The sequence below is a fragment of the Lynx rufus genome, unplaced genomic scaffold (assembly GCF_022079265.1).
Source record: "Lynx rufus isolate CCGP_SWC_20201006 ecotype Redwood Valley unplaced genomic scaffold, mLynRuf1.p SCAF_7, whole genome shotgun sequence".
In the NCBI taxonomy this organism is placed as follows: domain Eukaryota; kingdom Metazoa; phylum Chordata; class Mammalia; order Carnivora; family Felidae; genus Lynx; species Lynx rufus.
Genome location: NW_025814889.1, coordinates 63,736,262 through 63,758,027, shown reverse-complemented (window position 1 = coordinate 63,758,027; position 21,766 = coordinate 63,736,262). Strand labels below are relative to the sequence as shown.

At 39.2% G+C, this 21,766-nt stretch overlaps 1 protein-coding gene across 1 annotated transcript in view; it reads left to right on the top strand.

Moving 5' to 3' along the window:
• Positions 1-21,766, top strand: part of DENND5B (DENN domain containing 5B) — a 197,329-nt gene that overhangs the window by 140,353 nt on the left and 35,210 nt on the right. Inside the window, exons 8-12 of the mRNA XM_047065477.1 lie at positions 590-683; positions 4,758-4,889; positions 6,561-6,713; positions 7,566-7,644; positions 18,570-18,651. Of these exons, the coding sequence (XP_046921433.1) occupies positions 590-683; positions 4,758-4,889; positions 6,561-6,713; positions 7,566-7,644; positions 18,570-18,651 (540 nt within the window). The remainder of the gene's footprint in view (positions 1-589; positions 684-4,757; positions 4,890-6,560; positions 6,714-7,565; positions 7,645-18,569; positions 18,652-21,766) is intronic.

Here is a 21,766-nt window from a genome sequence, read left to right as displayed (position 1 = left end):
TTTCTTACAGGTGGCAGTAATAGTTTTGAGCTATGGCCAGTATATTTTATACTTTGGGATTAGAAGAAAGATGAAATGTCTGTGTATACATCGTTTAAACAGAAGGCAGGCAATTGAGGGGAGGCCCTTGAGGATAAAGCGAAAGGTTTGGAACAGTTTTTGAGGGGAATGGGAGAGAGGTGATAAAGGGCATGACAAATCAACCACGAATCTACATAGATATGAGAAGTTACACGATAGTATTCATCCAGGGTTTGGGGCTCTGTTGGACAGTAAAGTGGAAAGGAGAGGATCATTATGAGGTGATACTATGTATTTTTTTAACCTCAGTTTTTAAAAAGTACTGATTTTAGTGATGGTTACATGTCTCTGAATATAATAAAAACCGCTGGAATTGTATGCTTTAAATAGGTGTATTGTGTGGTATTTAATTACATTACAATAAAGACATTACATATTTAAAGAATTGGTTGAAAAATAAGTATTGTTAGTCTTTTAAACAGTACATTTTTTCTATTTTGGAGATAAGTGATCGCTTTCTTGTTGTTTGTTTTAACCTGCACCTCCTTGGGTACGGCTATTTTTCCAGTCGCTGGGTGAGTCGGAGCGCCACGGCGCAGCGCAGGAAAGACCGCCTTCGCCAACATTCCGAGCACATTGGATTGGACAACGACCTGAGGGAGGTATGTGGGCCGCCTTCCCAGGACGCCTCCATACAACAGCCATGAACTAGGCTTACTCAGCTCAGCAGTTGTCATGGTGCAAGTTCTTCCGATTTCTTTACAGAATGGTTTTGTTTTATTTTAAAATAGTAATCCTTTTGTACTGACTTTAAAAGAACACCTTTTTGTAATTTTAATACACCTAAAGTACGGCCCTAAAACAAGTCTCCCTGTGTACCACATCAAGTAAAGGCTAAGTTTAGGATACATTTTTGGTCAGTATGTCTCCTGTGGGGGGAAAAAGTATACAAGAAACATATTTTAAGTTTCAAGCATAATTTAAACTTAGAATAAAGATGCATTTGCTTGTGCTTTATCCTTGGATTGTGGACACCATTTTTTAAAGTGTTTAGAAATTATTTTTGAATTAAGATCTTTATGCTTTATTTGTACTACTTAAAAATACAAGCATAGTTATACATTTGAATAATTATAAGTTTTGGTTATTGTAATCAAAGAAAAATGCAATCGGAAGATCTATTAACTATTTTCTAAACTCAGATGTGTAAAATAAAGCAGAAAACATCATTCCAAATATCTATTGCTTTTTGGTTGAAATGTTCATACATTTATGATTTTAAACATTTTCTTAAAAATTGAAGCATAATCTGTCTAGTGCTTTTCTTTGTGCTATCATATTTTCTTCTTTCCCCTCCCTTTTGCTGTGACTTTATATCATATGCATGCACATTTTGCTGGTCTTTTTCTCCCTGTCCTTTTTTTTTTTTTTTTTTTTTTTTTTTTCGCTTTTCTGTCATTGGCACTTCTCCATCCTCTTAGCCTTCCGGGGAACTTTTGGTCTGTCAGAACTCCATGGCATTCTGGGAGTGGGATCAGGGTCTACCTCCTCCTGCACGACTTCCTAAAAAATCCTTCTCTGAGTGCTGCCTGGTATGTTCTTTGCCTGAAAGTGCTTTGCAGATGTTCCTGAATCTTGTCTTTGGTGTCCTTGAATTATCCACATGTGTGTGTGCATATAGCTGTAGAGCCTCACATCACCTTGTGACGTGAATTGTCAGCCCCTCAATTTTGCTCTCCACTTCCTGTTATGTTTGATACCTTTTCTTGGTGGTGTGTGCTAATGCAAGTAATTCTGAACTCCTGGCAGGTAAAACTAATTATTCAGATTCCTTATTAGTGGTATTTTGAAGGTAAGGGGGGAGTTGTGGAGGGACCAGACGTAGCACTTGTGTTCTTTCAAAGGAGAAATATATTAAATGTTCAAACTCCCTTTAAGTATTTTGCAGAAATGCAGAAATAATTCATTTTTGAACAGTTTTTCTTTTCTGGCTGGGTTTTACTCCACAGTATTTTAATGAACTTCCTGATCTGTTTTTTGAGGGTTTTGTTGTTGTTGTTTTGGTTTGGTTTTTTATTGTTTTAGTTTGAAACGTGTTTCCTCTCTTCCTGGTTTGTATTTTATGTGGTAAGAAAAGCAGATCATCAGTATAGAATTTTAGTTCTAAGAGGAACCCTTGAGGTCACCTTGTCCAACATTACATGAAGTCCAAGAGACTTGCCCAATGTTAAATGGACACACAAGGCAGAGCTGGGCCTATAGCCCAGGACTACTGATAGCCAAACTGGTCCTCTTCCCAGTAACCCTGTTTACCAGGTTGCACTCAACAGCTCCTCACCTGAGGACAAGAGGAACTTAGGACTCCTGGTTTGTTATTTTTGTCTTTGACAGAAATGAAGAAGAGCATAGTAGAAATCTCAGAAGAAATCTGGGGTCACTTCCTTTTAGTAGTAAAATGAACTTCTTATAAAGACATTCCTTGTGAAAGATTTCTCTTTCTTCTCCATTTTTCACCTTAAAGTACACCTTTTCCTCCAACTGCCCCAAAGAAAATTACATTTTCATCATCACTTGTTTACTATAAAGGCAAGTGCTCTATTTCTTGCATTGTACATAGGTAGCCTCACTTCTTGTGAGGAAGGGCCTCCTGCCACCCCCTCTATCCTCTGTGTGCATGTCCGAGGAATGTTGCTCATTCCATGGCTTCACCAGAGATGCTCAGGAGAAGACTGGGCCCTATGGCATTCGCTGTTGGCTGATAATCATATTGCCCCATATGTGCTGTGTACCTGGTAAATATGACCAGTCAAAGGATAACCCCATTCTAGCTTGTTTTCATTTATAAAATAGAACGTACACTTTAACAGGGCTTTATTCTTAATCCAGTTATTTACTTAATAACCTAATTGTTCATATATTTTTGAAAAAACAGAAATGCCAAGACCTGTTTCTAGTCTCTAGCCTGACAGTGTTCCTCACTCCTTCTAGCCAGTGTTTCTTCCTAAGCTAAGACTGAATCTTCCCTCTCCTGGAGGACTGAGTCACAGTAGTTCTCTCTGCATTTGCACAAGCCCTAAAGGTGGAAGAACAGACACAGGGGAGAATCAACCCCTTTAACGTTTGCCAGTTAACATTTGTTTTTACCAGCCTTTTATCTCTGATTTGTAATAATCCAGATAATATCTATACCACCTGAAATGTTAGGAAATGCACGTGTTATAATTCTCATATAGGATCTCTGCCTTGTATCTCAGGTGGGTTTTGCTGAAGCTTTTCATTTCCTGCGTTTATTTATTTGAAAACTAACCTTCAGGATGTTTTGATAGACCTTATTACCCTTAGCTTCCCTGGTGGTGATAGTTGTCTCTCATTTTCAATTTTCCCTCTTTCTTTGACCCTCTAAAAAATATTTGAAGCCAAAAATATAGACACAAATATAATGGAAACTAAGTATTTGTAGCGTTCATTTTTTAAAAATCTTTCCTTAAAATGATTGCACTAGAAAGGAAACATTTTCTGTTTATGCAGTAGCAGGTACACTGATCAGCCAAATCCCTAATCAGTGGGATTTTTTAGAAATTTGTACAAGATTTAGCAGATTATTTGTCTTCCAAAGGGAAATATTTTAAATGTACAAACTCCCTTTTATTTAAAGAATGCAAAGGATTTTACACATCTTCCCTTACAATATCAAATTCTTCCCTTAAGATAGTAAAGATAGATTTCACATATGTGCCTGTGGGAGGATGTGCTGGCTTACAATCTCTCTCCCCTCAACAAACTGCTAGTTTTACTATATCACTTAGAGTAGTTATTCTCTAAAAATGGTCCTAAGACACTTGGACTTTGCGGAGATTCTGCCCCGTGGTCCTGATGCAAACGTAAAGTGTGTAGATGAGCTTTTGCAGGTGGCACAGAAAGAAGAGGGACAACCAGCGTCCTGTGGTAATCACCCATAGTGATTTTTTTTCTCCTGGACATTCACTAACTAAAGCTCAAGAGCAGTGGACTGGATTTCTGTGGTACTCTCTGAGCCATCACTTTCTCTGAAAGTAATATGTTTCCACTTTCTCTTGATTGTGGAACAAGGCAAGGAAGGGGGGAATGTAGCAAACAAGTTCAGAGTGAGTTCATGGTCTTTCTTGTGAGGTATGGGGGCATGTTTTATGCCCATTTTACAAGTAAGCTAATATGCCTGAGGTTATAAAATTAGTTGCAACCAGGTTTTAGAGCTCCTGATTTCCCTGTTGTGACTTGATTAAAAGCAAAGGGTTGGGTTGGAGAGCACTGCCCAAGAGGGTAGGAGTGTGTTCAGTCTCGATCTGTGGGGAGAGGAGGAAACCAGTGATCTGAGAATCACTGGTTTCTTGTAGAACCTTGGATTAGTAATCCAGAAACCCCAATTTTTTTCATCCCCATCATGCTCCTGACTAATCACAGCCTCGGGTATTCCCAGTAAAAAGATTAAACTAGATGAGATTAGATTCCATCGTATTTTGAATGTGTTTTAACCTGATGGGGTTTCTGTCACCCTCATTTTCACAGGGGTTAACAATTGGGAAGTGAGGAGAGTACGAATGCCCTCTGCCTTTAGGTGGCGCTAAAACTTGAATTGCTATTGCATGAATACACTTATGGCCTTCTTTGCATCTTGTTGTTTCTGCACTTATTTGTGTAATGTTAAGAAAGGAGAGTATCTGATGTTTACGTATTTAAAAATACTCTTTAATTTTTAGAAATATATGCAAGAAGCGCGAAGTTTAGGAAAAAACCTGAGGCAACCCAAATTGTCAGACCTTTCTCCTGCAGTGATTGCACAGACCAACTGCAAATTTGTAGAAGGCTTATTAAAAGAATGTAGAATGAAGGTACGTATTACTCACTGATGGAAGACGGTGTGCTATCATGTTAATTCCATTTGTGAGGCTAAGATGAGCTGAATCAGCTCCCATCTGGGCCTGCAGCTTTCCTCGAAGAAAACTTTTCCTGGGGTATAAACCTCACGTACTCTTTACTGAGGTCATGAATTTTCATGGGTACTCTGTTGCCCATAGAATCAGTGACATGAGAGCCCTGCACAATTTCTCTCACCTCTTCAGCCATTGCTGTCTTTTTCTCCAACATGAACAGGATAGTAAGCCAGTCAGAAGTTGTATCAGGAATGTGGTCATCTTATGCGAAAGGCAACACGGTTTTTGTGTAGAACCTTGTCCATGCCCATCATGTATGTATACCCATGAGGAAGAAGACCTTAGCTATAGGTTAGGTTTGTATATATTAACACACTAGTCTTCTTCTCAGATAGCTGTGTTCATCAAAGGTGATAATACAAACTGACAAAATTCAGGACATCATTTTAGCCAGTAATTCCATTCTTTTATTTGACAGTCACTTCTGGAGTACCTTCTGTGTATTCAGTATATACACTGGTTTCAGTATCAGCATACAGTGTTGAATCAGAGAGATGGTCTCGACCTTAAAGAACTAGATTCTCTCTCACTTTACATTTGATAAGTGCAGCTAAGACTGCTGTAAGTTGCTTACTTGAAACTAATTTCTATTTCCTTTTTATTTTCTGGTGCATACTCATGAGCAGAGACAAGATAAAAGAGGAAAAGAGGAAGGAAAAAGAGACCTGGTTCACTCACAGATTAGGGAGTTCTGAAAAAATTTAGAGCTGTTTGTGTTGTCGTTTTTGCCTAAGTGTAGTCAAAGCTAACTGCAGGTACCTTCAGTCTGCCAACGTGCAGGGGCAGTGGAGGCTTAGTTGCAGTGGCAGGATGGGTTTCACATTCTTCCCATTTCCTGGGTCTGGTGTGATTCCCCAAAGTTATTCAAGCTAGTATTCTGAAAACTGTCCATCATAAATGTTTATTTGAGGATACTTTCATATAGTATCATATTCTCCCACTAGTGACCCCGTATTTGTCTGACAAAATAATAAAACTATATGTGATATTACTGCAGTTATTTGACCACAGAAATTAAGATACTTTTCCCAAAGTGATGAAAAATCTACAATTAGAAGTATAATGAAGGGATGGGGGACTGGCTCAGTAGGTGGAGTGTGCCACTCTTGATCTCGGGGTTGTGGATTCAAGCCCCACATGGGGTGTAGAGCTTACTAAAAAAATAATAATAATAATCTTTTAAAAGGTGTAGGGGCACCTGGGTGGCTCAGTTGGTTGAGCGGCCGACTTCGGCTCAGGTCACGATCTCGCAGTCCGTGAGTTCGAGCCCCACGTCGGGCTCTGTGCTGACAGCTCGGAGCCTGGAGCCTGTTTCGGATTCTGTGTCTCCCTCTCTCTGACCCTCCCCCGTTCATGCCGTCTCTCTCTGTCTCAAAAATAAATAAACGTTAAAAAAAAATTTTTTTTAAATAAATAAATAAATAAATAAATAAATAAATAAATAAATAAATAAATAAAATTTTAAAAAGGTGTAATGAAAGAACCCAGGTCTCTGATCTGGTAGTTGACTTGTTGGCTTTTTTGCTTCACTACTGGGATAACACTTGTGACCACATGTGATGTTCTCAGACAAAACGCATGTTGGTGGAGAAGATGGGACATGAAGCAGTGGAACTGGGCCATGGAGAAGCAAACATAACCGGCTTGGAGGAGAACACCTTGATCGCCAGTCTCTGTGACCTGCTGGAAAGGATATGGAGCCACGGCTTGCAGATTAAGCAGGTAATAGTCTCAGGAGGTCCTGGTGATGTGGCTCGTTAGGAACCCTGTCAAGAAATGTCACAAAGAGAAAAAGATAAACATTAAAGGGTATGTTTCTTTGTCCCAGGATAACGAGAAATGCACCATAGGCTTTTTAATTCCAGAAAAAGAAAATAAAACCCATGATGAAGAGGTGGTTTGGGGCTCTTTTCCTGGTAAACAGAAAAGGATAAAACAGCACATTTACTGCAGAGGCCATACTGCTTTTGTCACTGTCCAGGAAAAAAATCTGTTAGCCAGAATTAACCTTCTTTACCATTTTAAGGTATCTAGTTATTCAGGGTGCAAAAAATCAAATGGTTTCTTTGTTTTTGTCCCTCTTATCTCCTGTTCTGATTGTTTTCTGTTGTGAATATGTTCTTTCTTCCTCCCCTTTTCTCTTTCTCCTCTGGCTTTTTTTCTTCCATAGTTGGCATTCCATACACACAAACATATTTTGCATATGGATATACACAAATACACTCTGTGCTGCTAGAGCCTTTTAATTCTGTGGTTACTAGTGTGGCCAGTGTAGACAGTCCTAAACATACAATTAAATAACAACTGAGCTGAAGTTCAGAAGTCCATGCGTACTTCTGGTGGTCTCTTTAGCTGCCCTTCCCCAGGCTGTTGCTAATCTTCTCAGTGAGGCAAAGGATGACCCTCCTTTCACAAGGAGTGAGTTGCTCAGAATATTACATAGCTGAGAATGGATGAGCTTGGATCTCCAAACATCAAAATGGCCATTTCAACGTGAATGGTTTTGATAAGAAATTATTTTTTGATTAATTAGTTCTTATAAGATGAAAAATTTTTTGTGCCTTGTAATTTCAGGGGAAGTCAGCTTTGTGGTCACATTTAATTCAGTTTCAGGACAGAGAAGAGAAACAAGAGCATCTTGCAGAATCACCAGGTGAGAGTTCATTGGTTTGTTTCTGCGGAACTGGTGGCATTGGACCATGGGAAGAATCAGTAGGATACGGCTTTGTCTATACCTCCTCTCTCTCTCTCAGGCTGAAACTTACCCATCTTGCCAGTAGTGGGGTAAGGCAGAAGGAGCAATAGTCACTTGACCTTTCTGATCTTCATCCACAAGACAGGGAAAATAATGTTACGCTATATAAGACTATAATGTTGATTAAATGAGATAACATGTGAAAACCCCTAATGAATTGTAAAGGATCATACAAGTATACCTTACTCTCACCACTGTTAGGCTGTAGTGTATCCTGGGTTTTTTACCTTAAAGTTTTATACGCCCATCATTAATAATCTTTCAGAGAAAAAACATGTATATGTATATATGCCTCAAAAGTCTTCAGGAGTCATATTTCTTCTTCAGTTTACAGCAAGACTTCACTTGTTAGAAGTGTTGTTATACTTTAGCTAGTTAGAGTTATATAGGGTTCGTAGATACGTATTTTTCTTTATGTAAAATAATCATCTATTTCACAAAAAGTAGAAGTAATGGTGGAAATCTAGTAGAGATAAAATGTTTTATATTAAATCAGCTATTTGGGAACCTTTTCTAAAATTATAGATTCCCCAGGATGCCTGGGTGGCTCAGTCAGTTAAGCATCTGACTTCAGTTCAGGTCATGATCTTGCAGTTCATGGGTTCAAGCCCTGCGTGGGGCTCTCTGCTATTAGCACAGAGCCTGCTTCAGATCTCTGTCCCCCTGTCCCTTTGCCTCTCCCCTGCTCATGCTCTTTCTCATTCTCTCTCTCAAAAATAAGCATAAAAATTTTTAAATAAAAAATAAAGTTACAGATTATTTTGCACATTCAGAAAGGTTAAAAAAAATAGATTTGAAAAAATAAGCCAACCAGCAGCTTAAGAAGGCATTGCAAATATAATTGAAGCATACCCTTCCATTCCCTTCATTGTAGTACTACCCTAAATGTGTTTATTGTTGGAAACCTAGGGGGTTTTTTGTTTTGTTTTGTTTTGTTTTTTTAATGTTATTTATTTTTGAGAGAGAGAGGGAAAGAGAGCACGTGCGTACACGCACAACGGGGGAAGGACAGAGAGAGAGGGAGACACAGAACCCAAAGCAGGTTCCAGACTTTGAGCTGTCAGCACAGAGCCCAGTGTGGGGCTCGAACTCATTAACCGTGAGACCATGATCTGAGCCGAAGTTGGATGCTTAACTGACTGAGCCACCCAGGCACCCCAGAAACCTAGTTTTTAAATGTGTTTAATCAGACAGCTAGGAATATGAATTGATACTATATGTTATCCTGGAGCTCCACTAAATAGAATGCCAAGGTTCTGATGTCCCAAGATGTAACTGTATTTGTAAAAATTGAGATCAAGTTTAAAAGCGTTCTCTAGTGTCCATCTCCTTTGCCCTTTTCTCTCTTGAAAAAGTAAAAATGCAGGGCGGTTGGGTGGCTTAAGTCAGTTGAGCGTCCAACTTCAGCTCTGGTCACGATCTCACAGTTAGTGGGTTCAAGCCCTGTGTTGGGCACCGTGCTGACAGCTCAGAGCCTGGGGCCTGCTTCTGATTCTGTGTCTCCCTCTCTCTATGCCCCTCCCCCTCTCATACTCTGTCTCTGTCTCTCAAAAATAAATACTAAAAAAAATAAAAAGGGGCCACCTGGGTGGCTCAGTGAGTGAAGAGTCCGACTTCAGCTCAGGTCACGATCTTGCAGTTTGCGAGTTTGAGCCCCGCATCGGGCTCTGTGCTAACAGCTCGGAGCCTGCAGCCTGCTTCGAATTCTGTCTCCCTCTCTCTATGCCCTTCCCCCGCTTGTGCTCTGTCTCTCAAAAATGAATAAATGTAAAAAAAAAATTTTTTTTTAATTAAAACAAAAATAATAAAAAGTAAAAATGCATATATGCCCTGAAACGATCTCTAACATTTACCTGTGTTCCTAGAAAATTTAGCTGTTCGGACCATAAAACCATAACCAAGGTAGCTTACTCTACTTAGAAAAAATAAATTCCTACGAAGAAATAAACCCTTTATAGGATGAAATGTTGGAGAACTGAGCAGAGAGATGGAAGCATTTGACTCTTTTGCCAGATGAGGCATGTGAGAATGTCCAGCTGTTAAAGCGAGCAGCTGCCTGGCAACACCAGCAGCTTCTTGGCTTTGGCTGCTCAAATGATGGGTGGTTGAGGTGGAGACCAGAGACTCAGCTGTTTGCAGTGGCCTTTTGTTAGTCAGTAGTGGGGCCAGCAAAACTCTCAAGTCAAGGCTAAAAAGTATCAAACGTGTCCAAGCCTCATGTAGTCCCTGTTTTTGCTTCAGTGTCAAGTGTTGATAAAGGGCTAGTCATAAGAGAATGAACAAAATCTAAATATTTTTACTGATCCTAAGTAGGACTAATGTAAGCCATGTAGCTTTTGAAATCAAACTTATTATCTGTTAGGAGGGGTAGATTTTATTATAAATATTGCTGTAACACTTCTGATGATTCAGCCCATGATGTTAGAATTTTAAAATATGACAGTGTGAAATATATATAAAAGCATTAGTTAAAAAATAAAATACTTCTTTATTGAGAAGCAGTGTGTTCTAATTATACAGAAATTAGCAGTTTATTGACTTGCTTTTAAATCTGGGTGAGTTTTTTTTCCCCAAAAATTACTTTTTGTTTACCAACTGTGAAGCATCCTAATTAATGGCAATAAACAGGCTACATTTTCATATTAAGGAGTGATCCTCTGTGTACTTAGAGTTCAAACAGTAGGTTTGAACACCACTGTTACTAGCATTGAGCCAGGATGAGACTAGATGATAGATCATTATTGTTCCTTCAGAAGCAACACTGAACAGGAGTCAGAGACATTTTAAGGGTTGCAGAAGAATGGAAAGTCTGTCTTAGCAAGAAGACCACAGCAGGGTAGATTGTCTTAATTTTTTAAAAATAGACTTTATTTTTTATAGCAGTTTTAGGTTCATGGCAATATTGAGCACACAATACAAGATTTCCCATATACTCTCCACCCCCACATATGCACAGCCTCCCCCATTATCAGCATCCCTTAACATAGTGGTACATTTCTTATAGTTGATGAACCTACATTGACAGATCATTACCCTAAGTCCATAGTTTAGGTTCACTCTTGGTTTTGTACATATTATGGGTTTAAACAAATGTAGAGTGACGTGGATCCACCATTATAGGATCATGTAGTGTCGCTTTATTTATCCTAATATTTTCTGTACTCCACTTATTTATTTATTCCTCTGTTTCCTTACCTAACTGCTGGCAACCACTGGCCTTTTTATTTTCTCCATAGTTTTGCCTTTTCCAGAATGCCATGTAGTTAAGTGTCATGTAGTATATAGCCTTTTCAGATTGGCTTCTTTCACTTAGTAATGTGCATTTAAGTTTCTTTCACGTCTTTCAGACTGTCTTAATTTTGACTTAGTTAAATTCTGCAGTGCCAAGTCACTGCACCTAGTAGTTTGAGGTCCTATTTCAGAGAAGGGATCTTAGGATGCAATCGATCCTAGAAAGACTGTTCTTGACATATTACTCAAAAGGTTCTACCTTTAAAAATATTGGCCAATTAAAATTAAAAAAAAAAAAAATGTTGGCCAGCTTAGGGGTGCCTGGGTGGCCCAGTCAGTTGAGTGTCCAAGTCTTCATTTCGGCTCATATCATGATCCCGGAGTCATGGGATCAAGCCCTGCATTGGGCTCTGTACTGCGTGTGGAGCCTGCTTGAGATTCCCTCTCTCTCTCTCTCTCTCTCTCTCTCTCTCTCTCTCTCTCTCTCTCTCTCCCCACACACACCTTCTCTCTCTCTCTTAACCCCCCACCCCCTCTCCTCTCCTGTGCTTGTGCTCCTCCTCTCTCTCTCTCTAAAATTAAAAAAAAAATTTTTTTTAATGTTGGCCAGCTTAGACATAGATGGTATTCTTAAACTTTGCATCCTTAGACAAGATTCCACTGAACTTTCGGTGGATTTTTTTAATCAGTTGGCAAGTAGTAGAGTCGGATGCAGAAGAGGGTGAAAATACTGCTTTTAAATGGTCATTCTGGGTCTAGCCCAAGAATTTTGAGTCACTCTTCAATCATCTTATCTTCATCAAAAGTTAGAGCTCACTTTAAAAAAAAAAAAGTTTTTAGGACACCTGGGTGGCTCAGTCAGTTAAGCATCCAACTTCAGCTCAGGTCATGATCCTGCAGTCTGTGAGTTCAAGCCCCGCAGTGGGCTCTGTGCTGACAGCTGGGAGCCTGGAGCCTGCTTCAGATTCTGTGTTTCCCTCTCTTTCTACCCCTCCTCTGCTCACACTCTGTCTCTCCCTCTCTCAAAAATAAATAAACATTAAAAAAATTGTTTTTAAGTTCTCTATTAACTACTTACTTGCCTGTAGACTGTAGATGGTTCTGTAGAAATAATATATACAGTCTCTGCCCTCTACAAACTTGCTGCCTATGTAGCAGCTTTGATTCAGGCAGATATACGAAAGAAATTCCTATGGCTGAATGTTAAATCCACAGTGTTTATATTGAAGGAGAAAGTGGCCTATTATATTTGAATGTGGTGAATTAAGAAATAGTAATAGATGTATACATTTAAATAGTATATAAATTTCTCTTCTGGAGTAGACTTCACAGAAACCTTCTTAGAGTTTAGATCTCTAGGTAAAATGTGTGGCTTCGCTCATTAACTCCTGTCTGTTTTCTTTGCACAAGCTTCTTAACTCTTTCCTCTAAAGCCACTAATAAATTATTGTATTGGCTTCCTGGGGCTGCCGCAATAAAGTACCACAAACTGGCTAACAGTCTCACAGTTCTGGAGTCCGGAACAAACAGTCCCAAATCAACGTGTTAGCTGTGGTGGTCCCTGCGTTATGAAGGGAAATCGATCCCATGCCCCTCTTCTAGCTTCTGGTCATCTCAGAAATCTCTTGGCCTTTAAATGGTATATTCCATGTGTCTTTACATCATCTTTTCTCTACTTGTGTCTATCTCTTTATCCAAATTTCCCTTTGATAAGGACACTGTTCACATTGGTTTAGGGCACATCCTGATAACCTCAAATTGATCAGCTACAAAGACCCTATTTCCAAATAAGGTCAAATTCATAGGTCCTAGGAGTTAGGACTTCTACATCTTCTTGGGGGCATAATTCAAAACATAACAGCTACTGTTGCTGACTTCCCATGTCATCCTCTATCTGATTAGCAAGATTATTCACAAATCTTTCTCCAGCCCTAGTTCCTACACATCCATCTTTGATGGCCCAGTGGGATCTCAAACTCAGGACATCTTAAAACAAACTAATTATCTCAGCACCTTTCCCTCCTGTCTCTATTTGGCTTTCTCCCTTCTCTCCGTATTATTTAATGGCATCAGCACTCTTCTCTCAATCAAGCTTAGCAGCTAGAAAGTCATCTGTACTGTAACAGAAAACCCAGTGGATGTGACATCAGAGTATTCTGCCCCTTTTGATGAATGCATACAGTTGAGCAGGTTTCTTGACCTCTTTGAGCCTCAGTTTCTTCATTTGCAAAATTAAGATTAACAAATCCAAAGGAAAGTAATAATATGATGAGATAATATACATTAAATCATTTTATATTCATACTTAATATTTTTGATTCTTAAGTCTTCACTTTTTTTTTTAACTTTTTCACTTTTATTAAAGGCTTTGACGAGAACTTCATAAAATGTCATGGAATTCTATTTGCTATACAGTAAACATCTACTTCTAAGTAGGAGACATATGTCATTATAGCAACCATTTTAATGTGTAAAAGAATTCTGAATTCTTACTATAAGTATTTGGCTAAAATAAGAAACATCTTTGCAATAAAACTGACAGTGTGGCTTCGGTAAAATATCAGAAATGTCTCCTGGAAAACGTGGGAATGTTTCCTTTTGCCAGATAAACTCTGAACAGTTACAGTTAAGGTGCGTAAATTAGACAAAGCTAGAAAGGAACATCATGTTTCTAGGAAAGAACAGCATGCAACATGGACTTCCTCCATGTCAAACTGACAACCACTCAATGACAATGACTTATTATACACAGGAAAAGTAGCATATGTTCTTCAGAAGGAAATGATATTGCAAGATAATTCTGATAAACCTTTTATTGAAGTCTTGAATAGCTTCAGAGAACATCACAGAATGGGTAGAGGCGATTTATAGGACATTAAAGGATTCCTTTATATTTTGATACCCTCCTTAAATATAAACACAAATCAAATATAAACACACTTGTAAAACTGTGATTCTCTTAATCAAACGGGTTTACTGCCACACTCAGCTACCAGCAGCATTTGGATGCAAAGTTTAATCTGGACAAACCAAGGCGGAGACTCTCCAGTGGGCTCCTGCTGCTGCTGCTTCCAGATTCCGCTGGTGGAACCCACTTAGGTTTTTTGTTTTCACCTGAAGGACTGCTTATTTGTAGTGGTTTCCTAGTGGCCTCTGAAGAAACAGGGACCTTTTTTGGTGAATGCTGAGGTTCTGATTTCACAGCGACTTGAGCAGCCTCCTGAAGTCGCTTCCAGAGTATTACATTTGGATTTAGGTTTCTTCTTCTTTTCAACTGGGGATTTGACCTTCACTTCTTTCTTTTTAATTTCTTTCACCTTATTTTTTCTCATGGTGAAGTATTCATCATTGTCTTCACTCTCACTAAAATCAGAGTCATCCTCAGACTCTTCACCAGTTGCAAAGTGTGGTTCAGAGTGATTAGCACTGTCGCCATCACTGCCTTCCAGAAGAATCTTCCTCTGTTGTACCACAGTCTTTGATGCGGCTTCTCTTTTCCCTTGCACACCAGGAAAACCATCTTCCTCAGTAATCTTATCCAAATCTAAATAATCACTGGCTACACTGCAATTGGAGATATGAGGGTCCTTACTCATTGTTTTGGTTTCACTCCTGTCACATTTTTCAATGCTTTTATCTCCAGCCTCTTTTGCATCAATGGTGACTGTTGGAAGTTCCTTCACTGATAAAGCTAGTGCAACTTCTAAGTCTTGCTGGTATAGCTTGTCACCTAAAGCCATCCTATTTTTAGGGGTTTTCTCTTGCAGTGGGATATCTCCTTTCTGGAGATTCTTCAGTTTAGGTTTCCTTGTTTCTAGTTTTAACTCCTTTGGTGGTGTTCTGGGTTTCTCATTTAAAGGTGTAGTTGCAGAAATAAAGTCATCATCGCTGTCAGAGTCCTGAAACCATGAGTAATTGACCTTGACCAGATTCTTATGCCTCACACACCGTGGCCCCCTCCAAAACTGAAAATCTGCAGTTTTCAAGTTCTTGTTGGCAGCAGTGGATGAATCTTGTTCACTTTCTACATCAAGTCGTTAAGTTCTGTGTTTGCTGCCACTGCACGTTTCTCCTCTTTGTTCTCACTGGCTGCCACTCTTTATCCATAAGCTGGCCTTTGGAATAACTTGTAGCTCATCTCCCTTACTTCTCTTATACCATCACACTCTCACTGTGGTTAACTAACTAATAAAAAGCCCTCGGGAGCATAGAATTCTTTTCACAATCCTTCCCCCCTTTCCTAGGAGTTCTGCAGATTTCTAATTTGTCATTCAAGGCTCTGCCATCTGGCCCGAAATAGTCTCATCTTCCTCCTTGAGTATTTGTTGAGCCTGTATGTTGGGCCTCTGCTAGGCCCTTTGAGTATCCTAAGAAAAAGATACGACTGAGCCTCGAGGCATATAGTTTAACAGTAATAGAAATGTTAGATTATGCTAAGTTTATGTTACATGTTCAGTTTTATAGGTCCTGTTAGAGGGAACCACATCTAACAGTGTACCTTAGAGAGAATATTCAGGGAAGATTTCACAAAGAGGCAAAATTAAAGCTAAATTTTATTTTATTTATTGAGAACTTATTTTGTTCCAGGCAGTATTCTAAGTGCTAAAGTATTCTAAGGTAGATATTGTTACTGACCTGTTTGCAGATGACAAAACAAACCAAAGAGAGGTAAAATTACTCACCCAAAGTCAGGGAGCTGTTAAGTTCTCTGTAGGGTTTGAGAAAGCCATGTTCTAAGCTGTTAAACTATAGTCCTCTCAACCTAAAATGCTAAATAGGCTGGGGACACCTGGCTGGCTCAGTCATTTGAACATCCAACTCTTAATTTCAGCTCAGGTCCTGATCCCAGTGCCATGGGATCAAGCCCTACGTCAGGTTCTGTGCTAATCGTGTGCTCCTTGGGATTATCTCTCTCTCTCTCTCTCTCTCTCTCTCTCTCTCTCTCTCTCTCTCCTTCCCTCGCACTCTCACCCTCCCTCCCTCTCTCTCTCCACCCCTCTCCCCTGCTTATGTGTGAGCTCTTTCTCTTAAAAAAAAAAATGCTAAATAGGCTATAAACATGGAGAAGGATACAGAAGTGTTAAAGGGTGAGCTAAAGACTAACAGATTGCATGGAGACATGAAAAAATACATCGTATGTTTAAGAAACATTGATTAGCAAAGAGTGGAGGATATAGGGTTCCAAAATAGGATTCCTAGAAAAAAGCTTAGGCCTGTGAATGCTCTTATTGTGGAGGCTGCTGCTTTTTTTACATGTCAGCCTCCTTTTTTATTAAGTCTCTCCCCTCTTCTCTGCTTCCAGAGACATGATTCTTTCTTGTTGTCATGTCTCCCTCTAGCCAAGTTGCTGATTATGGTTTCAGCTCCTTTCTCCTGCCTTGTGATCTTTTTTTTTTCTCTCTCTTTTCAACCTATTTCTTACCACTGGTGTGGCCTTCTTTCATGCTGTCTAATCATCTAGCACGTAGAGGCGTTCTCTAAGGTGTGCTTTCATTAACAACACACTTAAATCGTGATAGTCTCAGACAGGAAGACTAACATAGCACATTCCCTGCAAGTCTCTGGAACAGTTTCCTGGGTGTCTGTTACCTCCTAGGTATCCAGATAAAGTAGCATTTTCAGTGACCCATTGAAAACTCCCTCCCGAAACTGCCATGACAAATGACCTGGTAATGGAAGGCCCTGAAAAGAACTGCCTTTAGGTTGTCCTGGCCACCGTCTCTTTATCCTGGCAGCCTCATCAGTGCTCATTCATACCTGCCAAGTATCAGCCTAGCCTCTTTTACTAGATGCCAAAACATGCAGATCCAAATCCAACAAAATGTTCACTGCCAGCTTCAAATATATCTATGTGTTTCCGCATTGTACCCTAGTCCCCACAAACTAGAATGGATCTAAAAACTGGGGAAATGGACGTTTAATATACAGTAAAACCCACATCTTAAATTCTAATGTTATCCATGTATTTGCTAAGTGTGATGCTGCAATTTAGTTTTCGTTTACAGATAGTAAAATGGAAATAAAGGGCACAAAACTCCACAGCATCCCATTTAAAGTGAGATTGAGCACTCCTCCAGCTACATTAGCCAACAATTGCTTGCTTAGCTATTGCTATATAAGAGAATAATCTTTCCTTCTTTTATAAATGTTAACCATTCAAGCTCCAAAGAGAATGATTCATGGACATTAAACTTCTAACTGTCCATGACGATTACTCACTTTGCCTGATATACTGTAGTTTGGATTCTGAACTTTGAAGTAGAAACTTACCAGACTAGAGAGCCTAGACTCTTAGATTTTCCTTTTTTTGAAAAAGGAAAATGTTTATTTATTTATTTTTAGAGAGAGAGCGCAAGGTAGGAACAGAGAGGGAGAGAGAATCTCAGGCTCTGCGTTCATGAACTGTGAGATCATGACTGGAGCCGAAATCAAGAGTCAAGACACTCAATTGATTGAGCCACCCAGGCACCCCTAGATTTTCCTTTTTATTTTATTTTGTTTTAAGTTTGTTTATTTTGAGAGAGAGTGGGAGAGGGGCAGAGAGAGGGAGAGAGAGAATCCCAGTCTTCATGCTGTCAGTGCAAAGCCCAATGCAGGACTTAAACTCTTGAACTGTGAGATCATGACCTGAGCCGAAGTCAGACACTTAACCAACAGAGCTACCCAGGTGCCCCTGGATTTTCCTTACTAAGCACTCTTTCACAGCATAAGGAAATTATGTGATTGCAATTTATGAGCCCAGACGTGAATCACACACTTAGTAGCTTAATTTATAGACATTGCTTTCTTGTAATTATCCTGAGCTATTAGAATGAATAACTTTAGCCAATGACTGGTCCTTATGACCAAAAGTTTATTTATTATTTGCTAAAGTAGGCTTTTATGATTCATTTTAAATTTCCAAATGCAGCTTCAGATTAATTAGAAAGAAAATAGCTGTTTTTCTGTATTAATAAAGTAGCAACATTCAGGGAAAAAATTTCTAGCTTTTCTGTTGTCTTTAAAATTTGTTCTTGGGGCGCCTGGGTGGCGCAGTCGGTTAAGCGTCCGACTTCAGCCAGGTCACGATCTCGCGGTCCGTGAGTTCGAGCCCCGCGTCAGGCTCTGGGCTGATGGCTCCGAGCCTGGAGCCTGTTTCCGATTCTGTGTCTCCCTCTCTCTCTGCCCCTCCCCCGTTCATACTCTGTCTCTCTCTGTCCCAAAAATAAATAAAAATGTTGAAGAAAAAAAAAAAATTAAAATTTGTTCCTATCGGGGCGGCTGGGTGGCTCAGTTGGTTGAGCGTCCGACTTCAGCTCAGGTCATGATCTCATGGTCTGTGAGTTCGAGCCCCGCGTTGGGCTCTGTGCTGACAGCTCGGAGCCTGGAGCCTGTTTCCCATTCTGTGTCTCCCTCTCTCTCTCTGCCCCTCCCCCACTCATGCTCGCTCTCTCTCTCTCTCTCTCTCTCTCTCTCAAAAATAAATATTTAAAAAAAAATTTGTTCTTATCAAAGTAATTTGAAAGTATTTATTTATAGGATGTGAACCATATATATATTTTTTTGTCCTTGCTATTATTTTTCTAATACTTTGCTGGTATTTTTTTATATAGTTGCCCTTGGACCAGAAAGAAGAAAATCTGACTCAGGAGTTATGTTGCCAACACTCAGGGTCTCTCTTATCCAAGACATGAGGTATATGTGCTAATATTTGATGATAACTGTTAAATATTTGTGGCTTTCACTTACATTGCTCAAATAATTATGGCTATATGTATTTTTTGCTTATGTATTCTGAAGAAAACATTTTTTATAATCTTGCTTACTTTACTGTTTTTTTTCCTGACATTAAATCCAAAGGGAAAATACAACTGAGAAGAGTTTTAAAGTAGTGAAATTATTTTCCAGTTTATTCAGTTTTTTAAAACCTCCTTAAATACCTGCTGCCCACAGTCACAGACCAAAAATATCTGCACATAATGCCAGGTTACTTGGCAAAAAAACTGCTATTAGGTAGGTTTAATTTGAAGCAAATGCAAATCTGAGAATTATTAGTTGCAGTTACTGGTCTTAGAAATCATTAGAAAGCACAGGCTAAGCTCCTTCTTGTCATTTGTATATTAGTTCAAATGTTGCTTTGTCTAAAAAGCCTGCCCAGACCACCTGTTAGACCACCTGCTAGCCACCCAGTCACTCTCTTTCACACCCCTGTGTGTCCTCTCCGTAGCAGTTATTTGAGTTTGTTTGTTCTAACAACCTTCATGAGAGAGGTCAATCTGTCTGACATGTAAAACTTTTGAATTGCTACTAAATGTTGATGGAGTTCAACATGTAATTGGTGCTCAATTAATACTTGTTAAATGAAGGATTTGCCTACTTTAAGCTCTGTGAGTGTACATGAGAGTGTGTGTGTGTGTGTGTGTGTGTGCTTATCTAATATTTTCGCATATGCCTTTATATCTTTACCTGATTCTACTGGCCAAACTGCTATTGAACTATTTTGGTTCAAGTTTTGAAGCTTAGAAAGGTGGTGATTGCTGGAAATAATAAAGATTAGAGCAGAAATTAATGCTATAGAAACCAAAAAAATAGTAGAACAGATCAATGAAACCAGAAGTTGGTTCTTTGAAAGAAATAACCAAATTGATAAGTCACTAGCAAGTTTGATCAAAAAGACAAAGAAAACGACCCAAATAAATAAAATCAAGAATGAAAGAGATCACAGCCAACACAGCAGAAATAAAAACAATAAGAGAATATTATGAATAATTATATGCCAGTAAAATGGGCAATCTGGAAGAAATGGACAAATTCCTAGAAACATATACACTACCAAAACTGAAACAGGAAGAAATAGAAAATTTGAACAGACCCATAACCAGTAAAGAAATCGAATTAGTAATCAAAAATCTCCCAAAAAACAAGAGTCCAGGGCCAGATGGCTTTCTAGGGGAATTCTACCAAACATTTAAGGGAGAGTTAATATCTATTCTCTTGAAGCTGTTGCAAAAAATAGAAATGGAAGGAAACTTCCAGACTCTTTCTATGAGGCTAGCATTACCTTGATTCCAAAACCAGAGACCCCACTAAAAAGAACTGTCGACCAATTTCCCTGATGAACATGGATGCAAAAATCCTCAACAAGATATTAGCCAACCGGCTCCAACAATACATTAAAAAAATTATTCACCACGACCAAGTGGGATTTATACCTGGGATGCAGGGCTGGTTCAATATCCGCAAAACAATTAACGTGATTCATCACATCAATAGAAGAAAGGACAAGAACCATATGATCCTCTCAATAGATGCAGAGAAAGCATTTGACAAAATACAGCATCCTTTCTTGATAAAAACCCTCAAGAAAGTAGGGATAGAAGGAGCATACCTCAAGTTCATAAAAGCCATATATGAACCACCCAACACTAATATCATCCTCAATGGGGAAAAACTGAGAGCTTTCCCCCTAAGGTCAGGAACAAGACAGGGATGTCCATTCTCACCACTGTTATTCAACATAGTATTGGAAGTCTTAGCCACTGCAATCAGACAACATAAAGAAAAGGCATCCAAATCAGCCAGGAGGAGGTCAAACTTTCACTCTTTGCAGATGACATGATACTCTATATGGAAAACCCAAAAAATTCCACAAAAGAACTGCTAGAATTGATTCATGAATTCAGCAAAGTTGCAGGATATAAAATCAATGCACAGAAATCGGTTGCATTCCTATATAGCAACAATGAAACAACAGAAAGAGAAATCAAGGAACCGATCCCATTTACAATTGCACCAAAAACCATCAGATACCTAGGAATAAATCTAACCAAAGAGGTGAAAAATCTGTACACTGAAAACTATAGACAGCTTATGAAAGCCCTTGAAGAAGACACAAAAAAAAAAATGGAATAAGATTCCATGCTCCTGGATAGGAAGAACAAATATTGTTAAAATGTCAATACTACCCAAAGCAATCGACATATTCAGTGCAATCCCTCTCAAAATAACACCAGCATTCTGCACAGAGCTGGAACAAACAATCCTAAAATTTGTATGGAACCAGAAAAGACCCTGAATAGCCAAAGCAATCTTGGAAAAGAAAACCAAAGCAGGAGGCATCACAATTCCGGACTTCAAGCTATACTACAAAGCTGTAATCATCAAGACAGTATGGTACTGGCACAAGAACAGACACTCATATCAGTGGAACAGAATAGAGAACCCGGAAATGGACCCACAAACGTATGGCCAACTAATCTTTGACAAAGCAGGAAAGAATATCCAATGGAGTAAAGACAGTCTCTTCAGCAAGTGGTGCTGGGAAAACTGGACAGCGACCTGCAGAAGAATGAACCTGGACCACTTTCTTACACCATGCACAAAAATAACTCAAAATGGATGAAAGACTGAAATGTAAGACAGAAAGCCATCAAAATCCTCAAGGAGAAAGCAGGCAAACACCTCTTTGATCTTGGCTGCAGCAACTTCTTACTCAACACATCTCCGGAGGCAAGGGAAACAAAAGCAAAAATGAACTACTGGGACCTCATCAAAATAAAAAACTTCTGCACAGCAAAGGAAACCATCAGCAAAACTAAAAGGCAATGGGAGACAGAATGGGATAAGTATTTGCTTTAATTTTTTTTTTTTTCAACGTTTTATTTTATTTTTGGGACAGAGAGAGACAGAGCATGAACGGGGGAGGGGCAGAGAGAGAGGGAGACACAGAATCGGAAACAGGCTCCAGGCTCCGAGCCATCAGCCCAGAGCCCGACGCGGGGCTCGAACTCACGGACCGCGAGATCGTGAC